The sequence below is a fragment of the Lepidochelys olivacea genome, assembly GCF_965140295.1.
Source record: "Lepidochelys olivacea isolate rLepOli2 genome assembly, chromosome: 10".
NCBI lineage: Eukaryota > Metazoa > Chordata > Testudines > Cheloniidae > Lepidochelys > Lepidochelys olivacea.
The window spans coordinates 72137529-72165163 of NC_140420.1; the positions used below are offsets into that span (position 1 = coordinate 72137529).

General features: G+C 48.4%; 1 protein-coding gene across 4 annotated transcripts; it reads left to right on the forward strand.

Moving 5' to 3' along the window:
- The first annotated feature begins 3562 nt into the window (after window positions 1-3562).
- KLHL25 (kelch like family member 25) lies at window positions 3563-27635 on the forward strand. 4 transcript variants are annotated; one of them, XM_084641872.1, is made up of 3 exons: window positions 3563-3695; window positions 18494-20323; window positions 27155-27635. In XM_084641872.1, the coding sequence occupies exon 2, from the start codon at window positions 18514-18516 to the stop codon at window positions 20281-20283; it is 1770 nt and encodes a 589-aa protein (XP_084497998.1). In that variant the 5' UTR covers window positions 3563-3695; window positions 18494-18513; the 3' UTR covers window positions 20284-20323; window positions 27155-27635. The 4 variants fall into 4 exon arrangements, with proteins under 4 accessions (XP_084497998.1, XP_084498000.1, XP_084497999.1 ...); XM_084641874.1 differs by having other exon boundaries at window positions 3620-3695; window positions 18497-20323; XM_084641873.1 differs by lacking the exon at window positions 3563-3695 and adding an exon at window positions 3715-4117.

The following is a 27635-nucleotide window of genomic DNA, read 5'->3' on the forward strand; positions in this document are numbered from 1 at the left end:
TGTCAGTTTTCAGGGCTGCTACTCCTTTAGTTTATGACCATGTTGTGTGTGCCTGGGAGGCAGTTCCTTTAAAACATAGGTCTTAGCCTGTTCCATAGCCCCATCCACTCAGGGCCCTGCATTAATTATTGTAGAGCACTCAAATATGTTATAGGTGATTTCCAGCAGACACAGAGCCCTACATGCCATTCCCCAGTGGGCTACAGTCTCCCTGTCCAAAGGGATGGAACAAATGAGGCTGACACGCAGCAGGGTAGGATGAGGAGGATGAAGTTTAAAGAGTAACATTACTGTAGATTTACAATTGTTGTGAACGTTTACCAGCTCGGGCAGATGAATGTACTTGCCTGCCCTTCACCATGATAACCACGACAATACTGATGGTCACCTCTCAACAAATCAGCTTGCCCCAGGTGAGTGGGTTAGTAGAATTTAGCAAGGCTGCTCTGTTGGGGATTGCACTCCAAGTGTCTGATTCTACTCATAGTTACACTGGTGCCAATCAGGAGTGACTCAATTGAAATCAACTGAGATACACCAATGTAAAGCTGGCATAAGAGAGATCAGCATTAGGTACCATGTGTTGGATGAGGGACAGAAGTACCTTCCAAGACATGAATTTGCAAAAAGCTGTTCTGAGCAAAACTGAAGAAATGGGGGAATCCCTTATAAGAGGAGCTGAAACCCTTCCCCCTCATAGACCTTCTGTAAGTGACAGCTGATACAAATTACTCCTCCCTCTTCTCTGGATCAGTTACAAAAGGATGGATGTCAGTCTGGGTTCACACACAGCTTGTGGTGATAAGGACTTTGCCAGCCTGAGCGGGTAGCAGTTGGAAACTGCTCTGAGAATTAACAATTACTACATTACACTCCTCAATGGTTCTTTTATAGTCTGGAGCAGCTGGACGAGACTCAACCACAAAGTGAAAAATCAATTTAGTTTTGTCTTTAAATGCTGCCGTTGTTCAACAGATGTTTTCTGGGTGCCACAGCAGCCACCTTGCTCGAGATTCCCCTTGTCATCCGCAGCAGCTCATTAAACTAATTAACAGGGTATTTCATCCATTTGAAGCAGCAGCTTTGCTGGAAGCTGGGAAATGGCAGAGTTCTAAGGGTTAACTTTCACTTGTCTGGTACAGCATGGTCAAATCCAGGGAGCAAGGATTTAAAATAGTTTAATGTACCATTACTATTATTTAGTGCATATAGTCCCTGTTAACTGTAGCTACATGATGTTATCCCATTTCTACCCTGGAGGAAGTATGGGACTGTATTTTGTCATGCAGCTTTTTATTGGGGTTGTTGCTTCAGTAAATCCCATCTCCTCCTTTCCCCAGGCTCTGCAGAACGGGCCCTGCAGGCAGTGCCTCCTTGTGAGTCACCAGCACGAAACGGGGACAAGCAGAGGCATAAGTAACTATGGTAGGAAACTCACTGAGAACTTTTCTGGGTTAGAGCAAAGGGCTTCCAGGCAGCCCTTTAATACTCTAGACTTGGTTTTAGAGAAGCCCCTGCACACTTTGGAGACAGGAGATTTTCACTGGGTCACTAGCCTAGATGGATGTGCTCAGTAAAGTTGCTAGTTCTTCACTGTAACATTGACCCTTATTGTAAGCTACCTACTGAGCACTACTGAAAGCAGAAGGGTATAAGCCTGGGAAAGTGAAGGAGGTAATGGGAGAAGAGAGGGGAAGTCCTCCCCTGTGCCCTAGACACACCTTTTCAGCTGAGATGCACTTTGTTCAGATTTAGAGTACATTAAATTATTTTTCAAGAGAAAAAAATCCAGGTTGGGGAGCAAATTTCAAATGCCAGTTTTTCAAAAGACTCTAGCCCGAATATGGCATACTACCACTACTTCTACTAATGATCAATTAATGCTCTTATACAGTGTAAGTGCTTTTCATCCAGAGATCACAAAGCACTTTACAAATGAGGTAACTATTATTACCCCCATCTTTCAGACAGAAAAACTGAGCCACAGAATGACGAAGCGACTTGCCGAAGGTCACTCAAGCAGCCAGTGGCAGAGACAGGAACAGAACCCAGCATCCCATTCCAGTGTGCTATGCATATTTTTGAAGCAGATGTGGCCCTTTAAAGTTTTGTTTATCATGAAATGTCCTATACGTTGAAGCAGCTGAGAAACCTCAGTGCAAATGTGGGTGATTTAAGAAATCGGCACTGACTTTGGCTGAGGCTTTTATCACCCTGCCTTTGTGTTTGTGACGACTGTGCTGGACCGGAGGTGGAAGTGCTGGGCACCAGGAGAGCACAATTTGCTGTTTCTCCTTCTCTACATGGAGGCCAGCGAGGGACGTATTAGGTTCAATGATTTTACCAGCACAGAACTGGAGAGGTTTGGTGGCGCTCGCTCTCCAGCACATCTTTTACACCTCGGACCAGAGTAGCAGGGCCCTGCAGGTCGGGATTGAGGTGGCCCCACAGCACCGTGTGGGAAGCCCTGTTCTAGCACACAACAGCAGATGTAAAGGTCGCCATCCCGCAGCAAAAAAACTTCAGGACCAGACTTCAAAGAGAAACTGCTGAGCTTCAGTTCATTTGCAAATTTGACACCATCCGCTCAGGATTAAACAAAGACTGTGAACAGCTCGCCAAGGACAAAAGCAGTTTCTCCTCCCTTGGTGTTCACACCTCAGCTGCTAGAAGCCGGCCTCATCCTCCCTGATTGAACTAACCTCCTTATCCCAAGCCTGATTCTTGCTTGCATCTTTATACCTGCCTCCGGAAATTTCCACTACAGGCATCCGAGGAAGTGGGTATTCACCCACGAAAGCTCACGCTCCGATACGTCTGTTAGTCTATAAGGTGCCACAGGACTCTCTGCCGCCTTTACAGATCCAGACTCAGGCGGCTGCCCCTCTGAAGCCAGTCCCAGAGTCGCACGGGCCGCACACTAGGGCCGATGTGCATTGGCAGCGTGGAGTGGGAGGCGCTGGGCCTGTTGCAGGGTGGGGATTAAGGGGCGTTAGACCAGAGCTATCCGGGGGCCTCTACAAGTAAGAGCAGGGGATGCTGCCGAGCAGGCCAGAAATGCTTTGCCAAGCGCTGCCAGGGCAGCCCAGCGGGAGGAAGGGGACGGCACAGAGGTCAGGATGGAGGTGCAGTGGCAGAGCTGGGGTGGAGGACCCGGCTGGAGAGGACGCGCCTGGCGTTAGGGTTAGGTGCAGGCTAGGACTGACATCCCGCCCTTCGGCACTGTGTGTTAAAGCTCCCTCGGGCGCCGCTGCCTTCACCCCTCCAGCCTGACTCAAGGGCTCCTGCACCTTTAAGAGTCACGGGGGTGGATTCCAGGTGCTTCAGCCCAGCCCGACGGACCCCGTCCTTGACTCCACCCAGCAGCCGCTTCCTCTCATCCGATTGGCTGACTCCGCTATTGCACCCGCCCCCTCCCTTGCCCGAGCCTGACCTACAGCCCCCACCCGCCCCACGGGCTCAGTCACAATGCTGCAGCTCTGATTGGTTGCCCTGGCCCTGCTGGGTGGTGTCTCCGCCTCCAGCTTGGAAACTAGTTTAGTCTCAAGCCCCTGGTGCTAGACTGTATCCAGTGAGTGAGAGTTCCCTGGGGGGAGGGGGGAGGGGGGGGGCAGCATGGGCACCAGCTACAGTGACCTGGGGGAGCTACAGTGACCTGGGGACACGCTCAGACCCCTGGGGCAGATCGCTGGCCTGTGAGTATCTGTGTAGATCCATCTCCATCCCCAGTCCTGCCCTAGTCTGGGGGGGGGAGGCAGCCTGAAGTGTGTGGAGAGAGGTGAATGCAGACGGCTGGCCGTGAGAGTTCGTTCCCAGCGCCTGGCATAGCCCCGGAGAGGGTGCAACAGAGTCTTGTCTGTGCGGTTGCAAACATGTCATTTGCAAAGTGCTTTGAAGAGGGGGAATCTGCGAGGCAGATCTCGGCTCCGGAGGAAGGGGGGAGAAAGGGGCAGTCCTTTATCTCCTGCATGCAGTGCGTGGTACAGCAGCGAGAGCCTTGATCGCCAAGGGACACTGGAGATGAGGGCAGGATGTTTTTCCAGTTTTTTTCTCCTATTCGGTTCCCGTCAGTAAATCATTTCAAGCGGCTTTGAGAAAGAAGTATCTGCAGTTAATGGTGAGAGCCAGAGAGAAATTAAGTTGATGTCTTTTCCCTCTTTCAGGAGTGTTTGGATAATCTTGGAAGAACACCTCCTGGGGTGTTTTTTGTTGTTTTTATTGAGCATGGATGGAGATTAATTTTACAGATTGGGGTTTAAGGCTGGGGGGAGGTTTAGGAAGAAAAATCCTTTTGCTCTCCGATTTACCCTGTAGTACTGAATTTGCTACGATTACTCAGTTTACTACAGATATTTGTGTCTGAGCACCTGAATGTTCAGGGTTTGTCTTAAATCCAAATCTTCAATGCTTAGCTTCACAATCCAGATCATCCTCTCTAACTAGGTCTAAATTCACGTTTACTAAAATGTGTAGCTGGGGACGTGGAAAGACCCAACAATACGGTGTCAGACTTTTCGGTGATAGCGTGAACCCAGCATGCTGTCTGTGGATAATTGGATGTGTTACTCTCTTGTGATCCTGGAGTGCCGTACAGGTTGTATATACTTAGAACATTAGCAGTGAGATATTCAGCAAATGCTTGAGGCATTCGGCTTTTTAAAACAAAAAGCTGTCATTTACACCTAGCCTAGGAATACAGCAACATTTATTCATTTTTTGTTTGACTCGAAATATATCGCTGTAAAACTGCTTATGGATCAAGAGACCCTGCTCCAGTGAGCCTCCTGATAAAATAATGAGTTGCAGAAATAGCAGGAGCAACATAATTCTGAAAGTTTGCAATTGTGTGTAAATGGCTGATTCAAACTGGCTGACTGTTATAACTCCCTGTTCTATTAGGACAGCGTCTGCCATGTCACCCTGGCCTTCCCTGGGGCCCTCTTGTACTTCAAAAGTTACAGCTTTTTGTTTTTTCATAAGCCCATTCACACTGTTTGATTTCAGGCTTCTTTATACCAAAGAAAACAAACTCTGAGCTCAGTACAATAACTCCTTTCAGGAGGAGACATCTGTCCATTATGGACACCTCTCCATATGGTGAGAGCCTTCCTGTTCAACCTCTCTCCTCCTCCTATGAGTGCCTGGGTGATTTCTCCTCTTGTGACCATATGCTTGGAGTCACCTCCCAGATCCTGTATCCCTTGCAACCCCACTCGCTGTTCTTCAAATCCCTCCTCCAAATGTGCTTATCTCACTCCAGCCCGGGCACATGGTCCCAGAAAAAACAAGTGACCTCACTTTTACTGTGTAAACCTCCCTCCTCTTCCTCACCCCAGCCCCTTACCGAACATCAGAAGACACAGGAAGAGAAACCCCACGTTCATCTGTAAAGCACCAGGTACAGTCCTGTATAAATAGTAACACATAGCCACCACAAGTGCTAGTGATAGCCATCCTACTGGTGGTACCTTCAGTGTAGGCATAAAGCATGCTGGGGGGGGGGGGCACGTGGGAGAAACTTGTGCTGCCTATTTTACCTGCCCCTCTCTCATTTTCCCCTTCCTACTCCTGTTAGCCCATCCCGGGTCTCCTCTCCCCGGAATCTGGCCACTGGTGGTGTAGGAACTTTTTTTTTGCAGCTCTGGAAGAGCCTCCCATTATCTGTTCCCCTCCTCTGTTTTCTGGTTCAGATCAGATCTTATCCGAAAACAAATTGTGTCTCCGCCTCTTTAATTTCTCTTGCCATTTGCTATCATTTATCTCTATAGTAGGATTGGAGTCGATGAGGTGTGTTGGGATAAGGTTTGTATGGAGGTTTGCTGTGCGCAATAAAGGTGCCTGGGGTAAGGACGGCTTGCAGCATTCCTCTTTAAAGTAGTCTCATTGTCTCATTATTTATAGGATTGTAGTGCTGAGGAGTCCCAGTCATGAACCGGGACTCCATTGCACTGGCAGCCGTACAAACACAGAACAAAAAGACGGTCCTTGCCCCCAAAGAAACAAGATTATTGTGTCTAAACCCAGCACCAAATTCACTCCAAAAGGCTGACATCCAAACGGTAGCATAAACTTACACGACTTGAAGTAGCGCCACTGAGGAACTATTTCTTTCTACCCTTCTGTTGGTTCAAGAAAAGAAGAAAAGAGCTATTAGACCAGGGGCGGGCAAACTTTTTGGCCTGAGGGCCGTGTCGGGTTTCGGAAATTGTGTGGAGGGCCGGTTAGGGGAGGCTGTGCCTCCCCAAACAGCCAGGCATGGCCCAGCCCCGGCGACCTGTCCCCGGACCGCCCCCAGAACTCCTGCCCGAGTGCCCCCGCCGCCCCATCCAACCTCCCCTCTCCTTCCTGACTGCCCCCCAGGGACCCCTGCCCCCATTCAACCCCCCCCATTTCCCACCCTCTGACCACCCTGACCTCTATCCACACCCCCGCCCCCTGACCACCACCCCGAACTCCCCTGCCCTCTATCCAACCCCCCTGCCCCTGCTCCCTTACCGCGCTGCCTGGCGCACCGGTGGCTGGCAGCACTACAGCCGTGCCGCCCAGCTGGAGCCAGCCACGCCAGTGCGTGGCACAGAGCACCGGGTCAGGGCTGGGCTCTGCACCTGCCCTGCCCCAGGAGCTCACAGCCTCAGGGGCTGGGCAGGAGAGTCCTGCAGGCCAGGTGTGTCCCACGGGCCGTAGTTTGCCCACCTCTGTATTAGACCTAATAGTCAAACCCCCTCTCACCCTCAGTGTGTGCAGAGTTGTTCCCTGCGGTAGAATCTCTTGTGTTCGGCCCGGTTTTAAATGGCTCAGGTGATGGGGTTTGCACCACGTTCCTAAGAAACCTTCCCTGCATGTGCAGAACAAGAGAGAGGAGGCCAATTTAATATCGTACCGGCAAAGGACCAGGATAGTTAAGCGTATGGGGAAGATGGCTCAGGGGCAGATAACTGTGGGTGCTGTGTGTACGCTGTGTGTGCTATATGTTTTCGTGGTGCGGGAGGGAGGACTGCGTGGAGTCAAGGCCCAGAAAGAGTATGACTTGTTGTTGAGTGATGATTGTATTACTACCCCTGCAGGGGAAATTGCCTCCTGCACAAACTCATTGGGACTCAAAGTAATCTTCCCTGATGGCCAGTAATGTTTTTAGGAAATGCTTATTGGGTGATGGGATGGAACAGGAGAGGCATTAGGTGGTGGGCAACTCGTCTGTAGGGGTGGAACAGCACAAGCAGAACCTGGTCAGATGTGGAGGGAGATGGGAACAGGACACAAGGGTACTGGTCAGGCAGGTCCTGGCCACATATATGTGTAAGTGGACCAGGAGGGGCAGACCTGGCCTGGTGGGTCTGGGGTGTTGGACTTGCTCACTGGGCAGATGGGTTGCTGAAAGGGTCAGGTTAGAAATACAAATGTCAGAGTTTATTACCAAGAGCCAGATTTATTCTCATTCTTTATAGATTGTAATTGAATTGAGGCAAATGTAGTCAACACTGCTTAAACAGTGGCTGCTAGAATGCCTGCTAGGATGCATTTAGCAGTACCAAGCTGCATCAGCCCCCCTGGAGGACCTTTAACCACCATCCCATCAATGTGTCTTTGCTCATCAACTTTTACATCCACACGGTGGCTGTTAGCACCAGTCCAGTGAGCAAGGGCTGCTGCATCATCCCTTCCGCTAGAGCCTGGGTACATTGCTTCCCTTGTCCTAGGATACTGTGTCTGAGCCATCCCAACTTGCCTGCTTGCAAAACACTTAGACTCAGGAGAGACCACCAGTTTTATCTGTTGGCCTATCAGCCCGAGGCCAGGCAAGCTTCATACTGCAGCCCATTGGAAATCCCTTTGATTTATTGTTGATTGGTGCAGAGGTGAGTGTAAAACACCTTGTAAGGTAAGGTAACAAGAGCAGCTGTGACCCAGTAACTCATGGGTTGAGTCATGTGGTTTGATGCCACATGTAGCCCTGAAGAGTGAGAGATCAGAGCCCTGTATCTCTCAGAGTAACACTCCCACCTCCTTTAATCCTTGCTAAGAATGTTTTTAATTTCTGAATCTTCCCTTCTGTCTGGCGGGGGGAGGGGGGAGGAGGAGGGGAGGTCTCTTCTTGCTTTCCTTAGAGTCTTTAATCTCCTTCAGGGGTTGGCATTTTTGCTGGCCAGCACTGAATTCCCTCCAGTGCCCATCAACACCAGCGGGTAATCATCTACAGAGATACAAGGTCCTCCCATCTTCACGGACTTGCGTGGGGTGCTTAACCTCTGCCAGTCTCTGGAAATTGTACCAAGATCTCCTGGCAGAGCAATACAGAGCATCACGTTATCTGACTGGGAGCTGAATTTAAATTCTGGATTGAAAGTTGCGAGGAGAACTGGGCCTTGTTGATAAGAAAGCACATAGTAGAAGCTCCGATTGACCCCATCAACCAAGCCCTCTACTTTGCCAACAAGTTTGTATGTGCTCGTAGTAAGGGATGGCATGTGAGCAGAGGGCGGGAAGCTCTGCCTGCCCCCTACAGTTGCAGCATCTTCATCAGATGCTCTGCCACCACCCCAATGGCCCACCTCTTGCCCAGTGCACATCTGCTGGGAGCTGTGTGGTTAGGTACCATGTGCGGGCATTTGAAGTAGACGCCTCTCCTTCTAAATGTAGTAGCAGCTAGGCTGTCTTTCATGGGACTCTCTCCTGGAGATGGACACCGTGATCAAATGGGTCATTTCCATTCCGGGCCCCTGTGAGCTTGATTTGAGAGGCGGGCAGGGGGGATGGAGACATGCTCTATCTTCATCTTCAACTCTGCATCATTTCACAAACAGATTGTGATGGATCTAGCTGGATGGAATTCATTCACTCATTGAGCTGGAAGGCAGGTTTTGTGCGGGGGAGCTCACAGCAGCTCCTGAAATGAATTCCAGGCTTTGAAAGATCTGCTGGGCTGAGACATTAAAAAGCGTTTGTCCACAGCCTTAACTGTTGCTCAAAACATGATTTCTCCTGGTTGGATAATGGCAAAAGGATGGGGGGAGGAGTATTCCCAGCACTACAAAGCCAGAGAGTTTAATAATGAGCATAGACTAACCCACTTTTATTGCCTCTGGAGGTGGCTTAATAAGAAGGTTTACAGAGCATTCACTGTGGAGAGTGGGGAGCGGGTTGGTCTACGCACAAGCTTGCACCAGTTTAACTAAAGGTGTGTTCTTAAACCGAGTTTGTCTACAGACTCTCTTATTTGGTCTGAGGGGGGCTTATTTTGGTTTAGCATAATCCATTTTTATAGGCAGCGCCAGAATCCCCTTTTCCTCCTTCCTTGCCAGATGCCATAAGAATCCTGCTTTCTGCTCAGTTCCATGTGAAACATAGCTCATAGTTTTTGGGACCCAGGCATTTAATAAGCCTTTGTGATAGCTTTGGAACTGGAGTCCCTGCAGGACAAGAGGGAAGGTTGATACCACATGATGGAGCATGTTCCTGGGCAGGCTGGAATATGAAATAGTGATGACCAGAGCACATTTCTGAGTTCAGGTCCATGTTCATAAGCACACTGAAGTTCAGATGCTTGCCCAGACCTTCTCCAGATGATCCCTGCAGATTTGGGCTTGGAAAACTGCATGGTTGCTGTTTGAGTCAAATTGACACAAGTGGAACAGCATTTTGCATGGTATTTCTGTCTCCCACCCAGGAAGTGCAGGGCTGCCATGAAAACATGAAATAAGGAGGAAAATATTGTCAATGGGGATCGTTCAGATGACAAAGATTTGGGTTGAGTCAGAGCTCACTGACATGCTACAGTACTTTTTCTTTTATAAACACATCACATACAGACGGCGAACTGCGGCCAGTGGGTGCCGCAATCGGCTGAACCTGCAGACATTGCAGGTAAACAAACCATCCCGGCCCACCAGCGGATTTCCCTGGTGGGCCACGTGCCAAAGGTTGCCGATCCCTGATCTAAGCTACATCAATTTACATTGCGTAACTTACGTAAATTGACTAGTGTAACTTAGATCAACTTATCTGGTTAGTGTAGACCAGGCCTGAGTAACTCCACTGACTGCGAGGGAGTGACGTTGCCTGAATCACAGGGTGCAAAAAGACAGTTGATCTTCGCTGCATTAGTTGACCTCTTAGGACAGAGGAGAGGGAAGGAACCAAATTTACAGATACGAGCAGACCCCTGACTTCAGTCGAGTTACTCTAGATTTGCTCAGCTGTAGTCGAGAACAGTGTGTGTCCCCTGGAGTGCAGAATCCAATGACTCAGTAGTTGTGAACTGACACCTTAATAGAAAGTCCATGGCTGGAAGCAGGTGTAGTGTCTCTTTCCATTCTATCTGGCAACTGGCCAGGTTTCACCGTCAATATTTTCTGTATTGCACTAAGTGTGGGTTGCTATTTTTACTCCTCTCATCTCAAGTACTATTTACTGGAAGATGTAATTAGTAACAAGCGGGTCTGTTTGGGGCCAGCCTATGGGGACAAGAGTGCATTGCTTCAGCCAGAACATAGGGAGCTGTGAAAGTTTGGTATCAAAGGCAGATCCCCTAGCACGTGCAGGTATGGACCAGTGTCCCCTGAACAGCACTAGTAGGGTTGCAGGTTTGGAACCTGCAAGGAGGAGTATATATTCCAGAGCTGTTGAACTGTTTATGTGAAGTGCCATGAAAGTGGAATATATGCACCAAATCTTTAAAACTCCAATTAGAGCTGCTGCTAACATCTCCAAAAGGGAAGATTTATTCCCCTATCTTGTCTATTTGCCATCTCCCTTCTGTCTTTCTCAGCAAGATGTTTTCCCCATTGTGTCTGCTATTTTTGATTCCTGTCCAAATGTTTGATCCAGGTCTCTATGAGTAATGGACTATGTGAATAATTGTAGCTCACATTTAAAGACTCCATTTTACAGACTGCGTATGTGTGTGCATGTGTGTATACACAGGAGGAATCAGTTTCCCTAACGTGGAAATGCAGCCATATCTGGTATGCAAATGGCAACTCTTTTAACAATTCAGCTGTTCAGGACAGGAAGTGAAGAACACACTATCCAAATGAATCTGCAGGTGAATGTTAATGTCCTAGACTCAGAGACTAACAGCCTAGGAACCTAACACTGGAGATGGGAGAGCGGAAAAGAAGGGCGCAATTTCATAGCGTTTTAAGAGAAGCTGATCTTCGGCCGAGGCCAGGAAGAAATTTCCCCTAAGGGTTGTATTGCAAAATTTGGGTGATTATCAGGTGTTCTATGCCTTCTTCTGAAGTATCCAGTACTGGCCCTTCAGGCAGGCCTGTTCTGATGTGGAAAGAAGGGCTCATGGTTGAATCCTGGTCCAATACAAAGAAGTAGGAGTGTGGTTGACTTCTGTGGGAGCAGGTTTTGGTACTATGTGGGTGAGCCTTGTGTCACTATAGCCTGGATGCTAAAACTCTGCTCTCCAGCTTGCCCTAGATGCCAGTGCTACTCCCGGACAGCCCAGCGGATATGGAAGGTCCACATCTTGCAGTTCTACTGGTGTGACTCCCTTGATTACACTGCAGATGTACAGGTGTAGCCAAGAGCATTGTACCCAGTAATAGATCTGAAACTGAGGTGCCTGAGGCCAGATGCTTCTGGCACTTTCTCTAGGGCTATTCACTGCCCTGGCCCATGTGGCTACATTCATTTATCACTGATCTGCATGTTTGTATTTATACGCTGGTGGCTGAATTTCCCTATCCCTCCTTCAGGCTTCCCCCCAGGTTTGTGAGATGTCGGATGATTTGTGGTTATCGGTGCCGAGATGAAAGTAAAACACAGTGTAGGAGACTGCTGTGGCCTGACCCAGTAACTCATGGGTTTCCCAGAAGATTTCCCAGGGGTACCAGTGGAATTACACTACAGGTGCCCCGATGCCCCCAGATCAGCGGTTTCCTGCCAGTCTGCGCTGCTGCTTCCATTGCTGCCTTGCCCAGAAGTGTGTGTGCCAGTGACCCTGTCCTTGTTTCTCTGAAGGTTTTAAACTCAGAGCACCTGCCACAGCCTGTGTGAAAAGAGACAAAGAAAGTGACAAGAACAGCAGAGGCAGCAAAACCAAATAGAATAAATTAAAAGGGAAATTTTGAGCTTTTTCTAAGCCAATGCCTTTGATCCCAAAGCCGCCTGGTTAGCATTAAAACGCTAATGAAAGCCCCTCCCGAAGCCAGGAGGAGCAGAACCCTGCAACGAGAACCCTGGTTTTCCAGCCTCCAATGTTGCATGGGCATTTTCTCCCAAGAGTTGTGAACCGAGTGAATATCAGACCTCAGTGACTCTTAATGCTGTAGGTAGTTTTTAGTAGGGATGGTCAAATAGAAAGCAACCCTTAAACAACTCCCCCAAGCCCTGTATTGGGACTATCAGTGCAGGGTTTGGTTCACCGTGGTTCATAGGGTCAGGGTTGCCCAGGCATGTTCAGGCAGGGTTTGGCAAAAACATTTTTGAATGACAGCGTTTCACACTTTTTAGCAATTGTTGGACCAGAAATTCATAGCAGGGAACTCGTTACTTGCTATTTTGTTTTACAGGAGAATTCCGAATAAACAAACTTGGTTGCCCAGTCAAGGAGCAGAAACTATATTGTGTGATTTATTAGACCAGCCACGCACCTCAAACTGTTTGTGAACAGCTCTCAGGCTGTAAAGCTATTTGTCCAAACCGCTTGGTGAATTCTTGTGGATACTGGAAATGTTCGGAGGTTCATGGACAACCTGGTGGCTTTAAAAAAAAAAAAAAAAGCTAAATTTACTACAAACATTGGCCCTGCTTCTGAGCAGGCCCTTCAGAATGCAGAGGGATAGAGAGCAAAGGTAGCTCTAAGGTACCTCTGTGCCTCCTGGTTTCTTGGCCCCACCAAGTCCAACTTAAAGCACAATCAGGAGACGCTCTAAATTATAGCAGCTTCCCTCAAATGCCTACAGGCTACACGGCCAGCACGGAGTACCTGGAACTCAGCGAGCTTCAGTCATGCCCTCCACCCCCAAGTCACCTCTAGTCTCAGGGGTGGCAAGGTGGGATGTAGGGATGCTCCATTATCCTGGCACCACCAGGTAAGCCCCTTTACACAACAGTTGTTTCCTGGGGAGCTGTTCCGTTTTCTTGATGCCACCATAGCAACTTTAAGGAGCAACAGCGGGTGAGAAAATCAGAGTTCTAGGTCTCACCTTTCTCCCTGGTTCTCTACACTGGCTTTTGTCCTCCCCAGGGGCTACTGAGATACTTTTCTTTGTGCTCTGAAATCAGAGGCACCTGCCCTCCCCGTGACTCAGTGAACTTTCATCTTTGTCTTGGGTTGCTGCCATGGGGGCTTTCCTCCCAGAACGAGTGTGTGAAAGGCTGTCCGAAGCCCCCTCCCCGTGCTGCTGTGTTGTAAGAACTCTGTCTCTCTCAGATCTACTGGGCTGAGACTGACTAGAGCCAGGGAAATATTCTAGCCAGCAGACAGCCTTGGCTATCTGACAAAAAGGCTGATGCTCCCAGGCCCTCATCTATATGGAAGAAGGGCTGCCGTCTGTCTCTGCCTGCCCTGAGATCCTGTGAAGACAGTGCCATCGTTATTTATTTTTTTATAACTCCCTTTAAAAGGACAAAATGACTGCAACGTATGAGTGTATCCCAGAACCACTTTGCGCGGGTCAGGTCCTCGGCTATTTGAGCTGTAGCTTCCATTCTAATGACTGCCCCTATCCTACCCCGAGGACGCTGGCTGCTGTGCTCTCAGATGGCCCTTTGTGCTCTGCGTAGTAGGTGGGAGGTCGGAAAGGGACACTGGCAGATTTCTGTGTGCAAAATATTCCTAATGTGGAGTTCCCCATCTGCTTTGGTAGCTCTATACGTTCATCAGGAAAGCCAGTGAAATGTTCTGTCATAACCTAGGGCCAAATGCTGCTCTATAAATTTCTGCTTCAGCAAAGCTCTTGAGGGTGTGCTTAATAGTAAGCATATGCTTACGTCAAGCCCTATTCAGTAACGCATTTAAACATGCGCTTAAGTTAAGCGCATGCTTAAGTGCTTTGCTAACTGTAGGCTAGCCGTGGGCATATTCTGATTAAGCAGCAGAGGGGTTCACCTCACTTACAGATTTTGAAGGTTCATACGGCTGCAGAATTTGGGAAGAAACTAATCGGGAAAATTGCTATTGTCTACAATTTCTGTTCGTCTGATGTGTCTCAAGGGCTATCCCACATTACTGGTGGGCTAGGGAAAGCCCTGGGAAAGCGGGGGTTGTCCGTCGTGCCACATTCTGTGGTAGTCTGAGCTACGCCCAGCTCGAGAGCAAGAAGTAGAACGTCCACATTTCTACTCTTACGCAGCCATGGGAGGATTCAATCCTAGGTGTTTTGAGAAGATTTCAGGCCTTTACCATTTAAAAGGAGGGCAGGTAAGTAGGTCCCACTGTAACACTTGCCTCCTAAAAACTCCTTCATACAATGTGAAAGCTGCTGCAGGCTACAGGCTTTTTTTAAAATCCCAGGTGTATGGTAGTTTGATGCTTCTTAGGGATGGCCCTCGCTAGTTCTGCAGCCTGCTTCAGCCTCATTTATTGGCCAGCCCAGCTGTCTGTGAGAAGGCCAGCTGACAGTAGATGTCATAACCTTGCACCTGGCTGAAGGGACCATCTTTAAGGGTGGAAGGATGATCCAGTACCCATTCAGTCATTTGGCCTCTCTGCCACAAAGCATATGGTTAGTCTCTAAGGTGCCACAAGTACTCTTTTTCTTTCTGCCACAAAGGGAACCATGTAGGGCTAGTTTTGGTGGGTCACCAAGCAGCAATTGGATGGAAATGTAACTTGGCCACTACCTACCCACCTAAGAACTACCGTACATGGGATTTAAAAAAACTCTGTGGCCTGGTGCAGCTTTTGTATTTTATGTAGGTGTTTTTAATTTATAAATTAGCCACTCCTTCTATTCTGAGTGGTGCCTTTTCCTCCTCCAGGCTCAGGAAAAGCTAACCTTGTCCCTTTCCCTTTCTGGCCCCTCTGTTTGTTTCTATGGCTATTCTGTGTGAATTGCTTAACATTTGGTTTGATTATCACATCACATTTGAAAATTAGCACATCCACTCACTGCTCAGGTCTGGTCTTCAAAGGAAGCAATAGATTGGGAGGGTGTTTTCTGAGGTTGGAGGAAGGGAAGCCGGAATCAATAGCTTTTAGCAGACTCATAAATGTTTCATCTGTATTCCTCCAGTTTGGTCAGGGGTGCTGGAACAATTTGTATTGTGGGGGTGCTGAGAGTCGTTGAACCAAACTGTAAACCCTGGATATAATGGAATCTGCTTCCAGCACTGCTAGTTTCAGCACCTTTGAGTTTGGTGCTGTAAAATTGTGTCACTAGAATCCATATTAACCCTTAGAAATTTGTACTAGCCCTGAGGTGGGTGCAGAATAAGCATCCTGATGATGCTAGAAACATTTCCCCTTGCAGCTCGGCTCAGCCACTTAATAATGTGATTTCCTGCCCAGTTCTGGAGCCCTGCATTGAAAATTGCCTCTGCTCACAAGTCAAATGAGTATTGCGGTCTCAGCCTGGGACCTTGGGGATATTTGCTAGGACTCTGGGAGTGTCAAATAGTTGAATGAAAATATAATCAATAGCAGCATGATTTGGGTCAAAGATCTCACAGCTGCAGCGACTCTGTGTTATTTACGCTGTACTGTTTGGGGATTGGGAAGCCTAAGGAGACTTCCCCAGGGCCTGTAACTTGGCCCATTTACATCTGCCCTGTAGAACACTGGAAAGGAGGTGGGGAGAGGCAGAAAACACACAACTCAGAATTATTCCTATTGATTAGGATTTATTTATGTTTTGTTTGAGGTGTTGGAAAGTGTCTGGGCAGCTTGTGGTTGAGCCTGTGTCTGGCTTATCTGCATCCAGGCTCCGTGAAGCATGAGAGTGTTGAACTGCTTCACGTTTCTGGGAGGTCACGGTGAAGTGAGCTGTAGCTCACGAAAGCTTATGCTCAAATAAATTGGTTAGTCTCTAAGGTGCCACAAGTACTTCTGTTCTTTTTGCGGATACAGACTAACACGGCTGCTACTCTGAAATGTGTCAGCTCTGTGTCCTGTGGGGCTGCTAACCTGTCATTGGCCTCTGACAGGTCATCGCCTCTCACCCAAGGTCGGTTATTCAGAATTCCTTGCTTGACTCCTGCCCTGTAAATCACGGGTCGTGCTATGTACTCTCCCTCTCATCAAGCCAGCAAAGCATGCATACACGACCCAGTTGTCATCCAGGTCTTGTTGACTCTTCCGACGTGAGCTGCGGATTTGACCATCTCCCCTAGGTGGGATGTGTCAGAGCCTAGCAGCTGACTCGGAACCGTGAGCTCCGTTGGCAGTGTTGAGACCGTACCCTGATCTAGCTGACTTGGGAGGGCAGGGGCCTGTTGGCTTCATGATGAACCGGGGATTTTATTAATTCAGGGTTTTTCCAACTCTTGCAGTACTTGTTGCTTTTTCTTAATGTCCCAGTTGCTGGAATCGAGAGGTGTCATGAGAATCTCACTCTTTCCTCCCTCTCCCCCCATGAAAGCTAAGTTTCTAACCCTTATCATTACAGAGAAAAGCTTGAAAATATGAGCTGAGTGCATGCTCAGGGCTCATACAACTAGAAGGCAAATAAAAAGCCCCCCAAATCATTATTGCAAATCAACTTTTTTTTATGTTTCATGATTTTTAAAGACTCTCATGATTTTGGGGCCTGACTTATGGTGTTTTTGAATGCTCGGGGTTGGTGGTACCTTGTCCCTAGCTAAAAAAGCAGAATAATAGTTACAGAGAAGTTTTTAGGGTGGAAGAGGTGCAAAAGGGAACGCAGATCTGCATCTGACCTTTGCAACTTGGCCCCATTTCTATCTATCATGTTTGGACTGCCTGCCTGCTCCCTAAACCCAGACTCTAGCTCTGTGTGTGTGTGTGTGTCTGATGGTTTTTTGCAAAATGAAATGAAACAATGCTTGACTTTTGGTAAGACCGAGTCACCTCTTTACGTTTGTTACAAGCCCTTAATAACAGACCCTGTGGGGGTGCGGTAGCAACAGGATGTTTGTAATGGGATGACATCAGCATGGCAGTTGTGGGGTTTTGTTTTGGGGCTTTGACCTATGAGCTAGTTGCTCAATATGGTAAAGGGGAGACGGGGGTGATTTGTCCAACTGAAGCTGCCTCTGTGTGGCTGCAGTCTTGTCTGTCTGTCTGTCTCTCTCAATCTCTTTTCCAAACTGTATTCTTTAGCTCTTCTTATATTCTTTGGAACTGACAGACTGGCTTTTAGTGACTTGCAGTTTCTCTCTTAAACATGTTATTTTCCAGCAACGCTGATGGATGTGCCTTCTGCATTTACTTTGTAAATTATGGACTAAATTTCCCAGTCTTAGCCTCAGGATTTTTTATGTTTACAAAATACAAATCAGTCAGTCAGCCTACCAATTACCTGATTTACACCTGCGGAATAGGATCACTTGCATAGTTGTGCCTGCACATTGGATACAGGTGGAAAAATGCAGACTGACTGAAAATGCAGCCTTGATATTTTAGACCAAGCAACTTATCAAATTCCATCATCCAGACTCCATTGCTCTCGATCTCAGTAGATTGGCAGGGTGTTGTGGGTATGTCCTACACTGCAAAAAACCCAGCAGCAGTGAGTCTCAGAGCCTGGGTCAACTGACTTGGGTTTGCGCTATGGGGCTAAAAGAGCAGTGTAGACATTCTCATGGGCTCTGAGACCCATCCCCCTCACCGGGTCTCAGAGTCCAGGTTCCAGCCCAAGGAGGAACGTCTACACTGAGCTTTGTCATATTCCCTGAAGCCTGCCTGTTCTACAGAGTAGATAAGTCATGTGGAAGAGTCTGCTGAGATTCATCAGCCAGAAAGTAGAATTAGAAGGGTTTTGCAAAGTCTGTTGAAATCTTTGGTTCCCTCTAATAGCTAGATACCCCATAAATGAATACGGTTGCAATTGCCTTTCCTAAACCTGTAATAATCTCCCCACCAGACGCCAACATGACATGAACTGAGCCAAGAACAGGCCCCAGCCCTTTACCCTAAATAGATTGTTCTCTTTAACAAGGAAAAATAAACATTGCACGGTTTGTGTGTTTGCCCTCCAGGGGCTGTTGAGAAAATTTGCCATTTAGTTTGGGGCTTTCATTGCTGCATTATGCTTATTCCTTGTTGAAGCCAAAGTGCCGAATTCTCTGTTTCTGCCATGATTACCCAAAAATACATTTTAGAAGAATAAGCAAGCCATTACAGGGTGCTCTGTGGCTGGAATATCTGGGGGGTGCTGCAGGTCAGGATTCAGGAGCACTGGCAGAATTGGGAAGGGCTCAGTGCTGGGACACCAGAGTAGGTTTGAGCTGTGTTGGCAGATCAGTGAGGAGAGGGAATTTAGCACAGCAGATGCCCACACTCTGCTGCTGGCTCTAGCTAGTGCTAGTTTCTCTCCTCTATAAGCACCACTAATTAGTTTATTTTCTGTTCACTCCTCAGCAGACCGCGCCTCTGTCATCATGTCGGTCAGCGTCCACGAGAACCGTAAATCCCGAACGAGCACTGGCTCTATGAACATCTTGCTTTTCCACAAAACCTCCCACCCAGACTGCGTCCTGTCCCATCTCAACACCTTCCGGAAGAGCTGCGTGTTCACTGACGTCACCCTCTGGGCCGGTAACAGGTCCTTCCCGTGCCATCGGGCTGTGCTGGCCGCCTCCAGCAGCTATTTTGAGGCCATGTTCAGCAACGGCTTGCGGGAGAGCGTAGATGATGAGGTGAATTTCCATGATAGCCTCCACCCAGAGGTGCTGGAGCTGCTGCTGGACTTCGCGTACTCCTCCCAGATCATCATCAACGAGGAGAATGCAGAGTCCCTGCTGGAGGCTGGGGACATGCTACAGTTCCACGACGTCCGAGATGCAGCGGCTGAGTTCCTCGAGAAGAACCTCTACCCTTCCAACTGCCTGGGCATGATGCTGCTCTCAGACGTTCATCAGTGCCGTAGACTCTACGAGCTGTCCTGGAGGATGTGCCTGGTGAACTTTGAAACAGTGCACAAGAGCGAGGACTTCAACAACCTCTCCAAGGACACCCTGCTGGACCTGATCTCCAGTGACGAGCTGGAGATAGAGGACGAGGAGAAGGTCTTCAGGGCCATCATTCAGTGGGTGAAGTATGACTTGGACAAGCGGAAGGTGCATCTCCCAGAGCTGCTGAGGAACGTGCGTCTGGCCTTGTTGCCTTCCGAGTGCCTCAAGGAAGCCATGGCGTGCGAGGACCTGATCATGGCAGATGAGAGGAACAAGCTCATCATGGACGAGGCCATGCACTGCAAGAAGAAGATCCTCCAGAATGACGGGGTGGTCACCAGCCCCTGTGCCAGGCCCCGCAAAGCCGGGCACACCTTGCTGATCCTGGGCGGGCAGACCTTCATGTGTGATAAGATCTACCAGGTGGATCAAAAGGCAAAAGAGATCATCCCCAAAGCAGACCTGCCAAGCCCAAGGAAAGAGTTTAGTGCCTGTGCCATTGGCTGCAAAGTCTATGTCACTGGCGGGCGGGGCTCAGAGAATGGGGTCTCCAAAGACGTCTGGGTATATGACACGGTTCATGAGGAGTGGTCCAAAGCTGCTCCCATGCTGATAGCTCGGTTTGGGCACGGCTCAGCTGAACTGGAGAACTGCCTCTACGTGGTTGGTGGGCACACTGCGGTGGCTGGTGTCTTTCCGGCATCTCCTTCTGTTTCCTTGAAGCAGGTAGAGAAGTATGACCCTGCCTCCAACAAATGGACTATGGTGGCCCCTCTAAGGGATGGAGTCAGCAATGCTGCAGTGGTCAGTGCTAGGCTGAAGCTTTTTGTCTTTGGTGGGACCAGCATCCACCGGGACATGGTGTCCAAAGTCCAGTGCTACGATCCTGTCGTGAACCGGTGGGCGATCAAAGCAGAGTGCCCCCAACCTTGGCGCTACACTGCCGCCGCTGTTCTAGGCAGCCAGATTTTCATCATGGGTGGGGACACTGAATTCACCGCTGCGTCCGCCTACCGCTTCGACTGTGAAACGGACCAGTGGACGCGGATCGGGGACATGACTGCCAAGCGCATGTCATGCCACGCCTTGGCCTCGGGAAATAAGCTTTACGTGGTGGGGGGTTACTTTGGGACTCAGAGGTGTAAAACGCTAGATTGTTATGACCCTACCTCGGACACGTGGAACTGTATAACAACAGTGCCGTACTCACTCATCCCCACGGCTTTCGTCAGCACATGGAAGCACTTGCCAGCTTGAGAGGCATTGGCTTGGGCCCAGAATTCAGGAGCTTAACCGGGTAAGATTATATATATTTTTAACCTGATACTTCACCTTTGCCACCTAAAATCTGCATCAACGCCCCATGTCAAGACAGCTGGATCTAAACTTGCTCCTGGGAATGCCACCGTTTCCCTGTGTTTACATTTGAAACAGAGAGGGATAAACAGATAGAAGGCCAAGTAGGCCCAGGCCGTTGTAGGTTGATACCTCTCTGCTTTCATACCATAACTATTTCAAGCTGGCCCCTTCAGTATCTTGGAGGCTTAGAGTGCAAGCCATCCACTTGTGTCGCAGGGCGAGACAGAGAATATGTTCCGATCATGACTCTAATAATACTTGTATTCAGCACCTTCTGGTAGGGTAGACACTGTGATGATGAGCACTTAAGAAAGGCATAGTATGAAATACTTACCCAGATGCCTGCACAGGGGACAGACTATCTGATAGGTAGGTATTAAAATGACTTAACCCCTGGCATGCTGGGAGGGAGGGCATGGATGTCGGTGAGGGGTAACAAAAGTTAGGTTGTGCATACCGTTCAGTGGATAGGGCAGGAGAAGCACAGAAGCCATGGCACATTTCCCAGGGATCAGATGCAGATTTGTCACCAGAGCAGTCCCCTATCAAACTGAAAACCACCAGACTCCTGTGCAAGACGTGAGTGGGAGGGAAGGGGATATAATAACCCGAAGAAAAATGCATTTGCTGCACTGCTGTGTGTGCATGCGGGGATGGGCTGTGAAAGATGTTGATATTTGACCCCAGGTACATAAATTCTGAGGCTATTTTCCCCAGTTGGTCAGAGTAACAGGGAAAGCACTGTTTGAAATGAGGGGCAGTGGAAACTTGGACAGGAAGCCTGGCATCTGGCTCCCACCCACTCATCTACAGTGGGACATTTGGCTGCTGTGCCGATTGCAAGATTTTGGTCAATGGTTTAACCTTAAAATTACCAACCTGCGTATATCGGCACCTGCTCAATCTGTGCCAGGATGTAGTTCCCCAGTGAAAGGTGGCACTTCCTAAAATCCTTCCCAAAGTTTGTTGTGAACCAAGTATTGATCTGGGCAGCACTCCCTGGGGAATAATGCTGCCTTTGCAGCAAATCTAGCACCACTTCTGGAACTGACTGCACAGATTCCTCTACCACTGGGACATCTGCATCCCTCCATGTAAGTTTGGAAGCCTGTTAAGAGCCAAATGAGAGAACCTGGAAGCATCTCCTGCGGTGGTTTGGGGGATTGGCAAATTTCCTCTATAGGGTTTTCATCCCAAAAAGGTGGATGAGGGACTCCAGAGAGGATCCTCTTCTGCGCTGAAATTCTCCTTTAATTTTAAAGTTCATTTTACACCTGGAGGAAAGAATGATGCCCAAGCCCTGTAACGCCCTCTTGTTTCCCTGGCCTCACACTTAGCGTCACAGACATGTCAGGGGAAAAATGCAACAGGGTGGCATTACAGCAGCCTTCCAGTGTTTCCCCCTTCAATTTCTTCTGCCTGTACCGCTGGCATCAAAGAAGGAGCTGCTGGCATCTTCGTGTACAGTTTGCCCAACTTGCCCGCTGCCTGCTTTTCATAGACATTTGGTGCATGATGGAAAAAGCACCCAAAACACTGGGCTGCTGTAAGATTTTGAGACGTGTCTGGCTTTGACCCAGCTGCACCGTTTTGTAGGGCACAGCAAGGACGTGAGGGGTTAACACGGGATTGTACTGTGCATTCCCTGCACTGAATGATAATAGCTTTTCCAAATACCCCCTCCCCTCCTCACGGGTTGCCTAGCATCTGTTGCGGTGGCTCAGTAATCTAATTAACTGCCACTCGGCTATTAAATATCGCAGCAAAGAGTATGAGGTCTCCATCATTTTCAGCTCGGGGCAATGGGGCCTCCCCTCAAGAGCCATCCTAGAGCTGAAAATTAATTTTCTCAGTGAGCTGGTGAACAGTAAAACACCATGCCAGGCATCCACATGGGAATGGGGCTAGGGATTGTGATGCTTCATCTACTGAATTCAATTTTGCTCAAAATTTCAATTTGAATTCAATTTTGCTTTGGGGATCTCTGCAAGGGATAGGGAGTTTATGCCCTGCTTGCGCGAAACCCACTAACCAGGGCAGTTTTCTTTATGATTTTTTTTTTAAATTAAATTTAAAACTTTCCAGACAGAACAGTTTTTAGGTTTAAACATTCCCCAGTTGTCCGCAATCTCAAACTAGTGTATGAAAACCAGGAAGTGAAATTGACGAGCACGGCCACATTATACAAGATGAGTGATCTGCAAAGAGCCACTGTAAAGTCAAGGTAGAGAACTCAAGGTTTTGGGGCTTGTTACCTCTGATGGGTTATTAGTAACCCAAAGAAATAAGACATTTAAAAGCGCAGGCATGCTAACTGGGTGGTGTCCTGTCCCTGATATATTTTAGCTTTTTCATCCCATTATTTTTAAACCTAATTTGTTGTGGTGGCCTCTGTCCTGGGTTTCTGACAGCTCCTTTAAATCAAACACACAGAGTTGAGAGTGAAGCCACACTGGAAGAGGTTTGCCCTGCTTGTGTACCCCACAGTGCATCAGCTATACACCTTGCCCTGACTGATACTGGGCCCTGGGCAAAAGCTAGGAACGGTGCTCTGGGAGTTGGTCTCTAATTTGGTCGATCCAAAATGCTGGTTAGGAATCTGGAGAGGACGTCTCCAGGACATTACATGTATTGGTCCATATTCCCACTGAGAGCATTTGGGGGGTTCATGGGAGTCAGTTGCAGATTGCTGAATATGGGATTCTGCTGTCCCCAGCCCCAGTGTAGAATAGGACAGTTGGGGTGGGGAGGGGGGTTGCTATAAAGTACACCAGCTGGCTGTGGCCCCTAAGGACCATCCACCAAGCAGGGATAGTCAGAATGCAGCATTCTTCTGCTGTACCCCCTCTAAATTCCTCCCCCTCCCTGATTCACTCTCTACACTGGGAGAAGCATTGTGTGGCTGGGAGTGATGAGCGGCTGGCTATGCTGGCTCACGGGAAGTGCAAGGGAGACCCAGCTGCATTCCACTCGCTTCGCTCAGTAGGGGCAGGACAGGCCCGAGAATCTGACCCATTCTCTCTGGAAAGCTCTGTTCAGAGGCACTTCCTGTTTTTCCATCGTGGGAAGAACCAGCCACCCATAGACTTTTAATCCTTTTGAACTTGTGGAGTGTTTTGGCCCAGTCACCTCTCTGCTTTACCCCATAGCAGGGGTTTGATTGCTACTGCCCTTTATGCAGTCCCATGGACCAGAGTTCTCAGAAGGAAGCAACTACCCCCTGGTCCTTCTCCCTCCACACTGGTACGTACCAAGCCAAAGGCCAAGCTGCATTTGTCCTTTAGTGGCCATAGTTCCATAGTTGTGAAGGCCAAGACTATAACAGGGTTCAAAAAAGAACTAGATAAATTCATGGAGGATAGGTCCATCAATGGCTAATAGCCAGGATGGGCAGGGATGGTGTCCCTAGCTTCTATTTGCCAGAAGCTGGGTATGGGAACTTTTGCCATCTTTGGCTGCTAACTCTATTTGTCTAGAAGTGTTCCCTGTGACCCTGGTGGGAGCCCTAAGGGTTTTCCCACAATCCATCCTTACAGTCACCCCCATTCTGAGCAAGGAAAACATAGCAAGGAGTCCATCAATACTACCCCGTATACATCTAGAGGGGTGGTTTTGAGTGACCCTTTAGGGACACCATGTGCTGCCCCCACTGTCAAACACAGTTGATGCAGGGGCGTGAGACCAAGCCCAGAAATCAAACCCATGGGTTTGTAAAGCTCAAGCACCAGGCTTGTCAACCACGGGTTAAGAGCTGGAAGGTGCCGACACACAAATGGGAGCTTTTCAAAGGCACAAATGGAAGTCAGGCACCTAACTCACAACGGTTTTCAGTGGGCTGTGGGTACCTAATGGCCGTTTATACCTGAAAAAGCCTGGCCCCAAAGCTCCAGCTCTGCTTTAATTTAAAACATAACAAACATAACAGCAATGAATTGTTTCCTGCAGAAAGGTTGGCCTCCAGTATGGCCACGTTTAAGCCCCAGGGGGTTTGCATCACCGTACTTTTCAAGGAGGATCTCCGCGCCCCGTCCAAGAATACAGTGGGACATTAATTTAGTGCTGATCGCAAGCAGTAATTCCAGGGATCAACCATGATTAGCAGCTTAAAAAGCAAAAGCCTAATCTCTCCCACCGCACAGCCCTTCAGCTGATTTGTATGCCTCCAGTGGTCAGTGAGTGACCCATGAAATAAGAGACTTTTGTCAGCGCTGTGCAGGGAGGAGCTATATAGGCACGGGAATCTGCCCTCTTCCCGTTTCATGTCCCAGATGAGATCTAATCAAGTACTTCTTTTAAGACAAAACTCTCACCTTTCCTCTTCTCCCCCGCACCCCCGCTTATTCTGTGTGTTTAATACAGAAAAGTTTCCATAACTGTAATAAGACAACATAAAATTGGCTTAGCCAACTTTTGACACTTGTATAGGAATCAGATCTCGACTACCAGAATCAATGCAGAGAAGCAAATGCAAACTCCCAAAACCTCCACTCATAAGGGCAGTATAAATGCAAATCAGGAGCTGGGTTAATCGCTTAATAGAAATGTGTTGTAACAGAAATGGAGATCAAGCTTAGACTACAAACATTTATAAAATATAATTTACTGTTATCCCTTCTGCTCTCTCTCTCTGCTGGGGGCAGTGAAACAGCTTGGTCAGTTTCATCTTATAGCGAGGCCGATTGTAGTTCCTTGAGCATGGACATTGCTGGGTTTGCACGCTGACTATTTTAGACTGACCTGTATGAACTCTTTGGGCCTCTAGAAACCACAGTTCAAAAACCTGCAAAATCTTAGTAAAAGTTGCCCAAAAGTTGCCCATGGCATGGCTACGTATGGTCAGTTTAAAAAATGGACCATCCCTAAAATACTGTAGCTAACCCCCTCTCTGGGCAAGGCCTTAATGTAGTTTTAGAGCAGCTCAGCATCTTGTAATTACTAAAGTAACCAAGTCACAGATAATTTTTGCCAGTGTCTCATGGGGAAACTCATTTGCCTCCATTGGATTGCAAAGGCAAAATAAGCAGTGGCTGCAGCTTGCTGCCGTTTTACAAGCAGATGTTTGTCTCTGAAGCCTGTTTATCTGGCAGAGTCAGAAGGGAGTGGTTGGCCTGCAGAGCCAGGTATATGAAAATCAAGCTTTTCCTAAGCCTGGGTTTGGGTAGACAAACACCTGGTTCGTTCATTGTATACAGAACATGAGATCTGGCCCCAGGCTGTATGTATGAGCCCCTTGGAAACTTGTGTGGTTGGTTTTTTAAGAGCTAGTTGGTGGGAAAATGGGAATTATTTCCCCCGTCTCCAAAAAATTCCCACTTTCCTTCCATTTTTTGCTCCAGTGTAATTTTGCTGGGAGTTTCCAGACCAGCCCTCATGCTCTGTACCTGTTGCGAGGCAAGAATGCAGAGCCTTCAGTCCCAGGGTACAATCTAGACTAATGAGTAGCTGGGCCACCTCTGCTGTGTAACCCAGGATGCCCTTTGCAGTGCTTTGCTGCTGTAGCCTCCAGCCTGGACGGCTCAAAAACAGCCTCCAGCACGCAAGTCACTCCCAGCAATGTCTGCGTGTGTGTTGCAGCCAGCCAGCCACCCCTATCGCATTTACCAGCCTTGCTTATACTGCAGGGTGACCAACAACACACTCCCAGCTCTAGATTTCCCCAAGAAATTTATGTCCTGCACTGCCCAGCCCTCTCCTGGACAATACAAGTTTACATAAAGTCTCTTAGCTGTTTAATAGAAATAATATGCACCCAACTGGCTACCCCAAATGCTTCAGTTTAAACACGCTGGATTAGATAAAACAATAAAATAAGTTTATTTTCTTGTAACCATTTCTAACTTACGTGTCTCATTACTTGTACTCACCTAAAATCTCTCTCTTTGTAATTAATAAAATTAAAACACAACTGGTACCTAACTTAACAAACTATATCAGATTCTCACCATATGATTTCAGCAGCCTTACAGGCCAAACTTCTTAGGTCAGGACCCCTTCTCTCAGAGTTCAATGAATGCTTCTTTGGTCACTTCTGGTGCTGTGAATGCGATGGGCAGGAGGAGAGAGAGGGCTCAGCTTTGGGTGTTTGTCCCTCCTTTTTATAGTGTCAGTCCCCCTCTTGAAAACCATTTCCAGCTGAGAGTCAGGAGACAAGAGTGTCTCTATGGAAGGATGTTCCCTGCTGCTTTTTCCTCACCTGGTTGACCGTCCTTTGTTTCTCTTTCTGCTTGATGACTCTATTTATTGCTTAAATGCAAATTTAGCAGAGCACACATTCCTTTCTTTGAGACAGACCTGTCTGCCAACCTCAGTGTGGAACAAGTGTTAACACCACAATACAGTGGAATCCTAGAATTTCACATACAATGTTGCTCCACACATTTTATCAGGACAAGCAAATTATGAGTTTTCAGATGATACTGCATAAGGCATACATAGTACAAAGATTATTACAACAGTGTGGGGGGTATGGACGCAGGTACATTTCATCACGTTCCCCCACCCCATTTCCCTCAATGGCCAGGCTGTCATTACATCAGTGGCCCCGTAATGGGGTGCAGTGAAGCAGGAATTACAAGGGCTGACAACACAAAGCCTTTTGAGATTCTCCAGACAAGTGAGAGAGTGGAGCCCGTCGTCTCCCTTGGGGATTCATTAGCTCCAGACGTGATCCCTCATGAGTGGGAGGGACATGTTGATGGCCGCTTGACCGGGGCCGTGGTAGATGAGTGACCTGGGTATTAAAGCTTTCTCTTTCTTATTTCCTCCCTAGATGCCACTGTCGAATTCATCTCCCTTTCTCTCTGCTGGAGTCTGCACAGTGACCAAATGCTACCAGCCTCACTCCTTACTGCCCCCACCCAAAGCCTGCAAAGGGTCTTTTGCAGCCCTTCCCTGGCACAGGGCCCAGGAAAAGGCCTACCTGAGAAGGAAGCCGCGCCATTTGGGCTGGGAGGGGGTGCTAAATGATGCTGCCGCTCGAACGGCCGTGCAGTCAAGCCACTGAAGGAGAACAGAGCCGAGAAGCATGCTGGGGTGGAGGCCTATTGTGTCGGGGCCGTTTTCCGTCGGGGCTTTCGTTTGTGGGAGTGGGGAGGGAAGGGGATTGGTTTTGATATGATAAGAAAGATGAAGTATCCATCGACGCTGCATGAAGCCTATTGAGACGCAGGAGAGGGATGGTACCGCCACTACCGAAGGAGGCACGGGCTTGAATTAAAAGAGCCCAGTGGGAGCGCTGGGCCTGTCCTGCC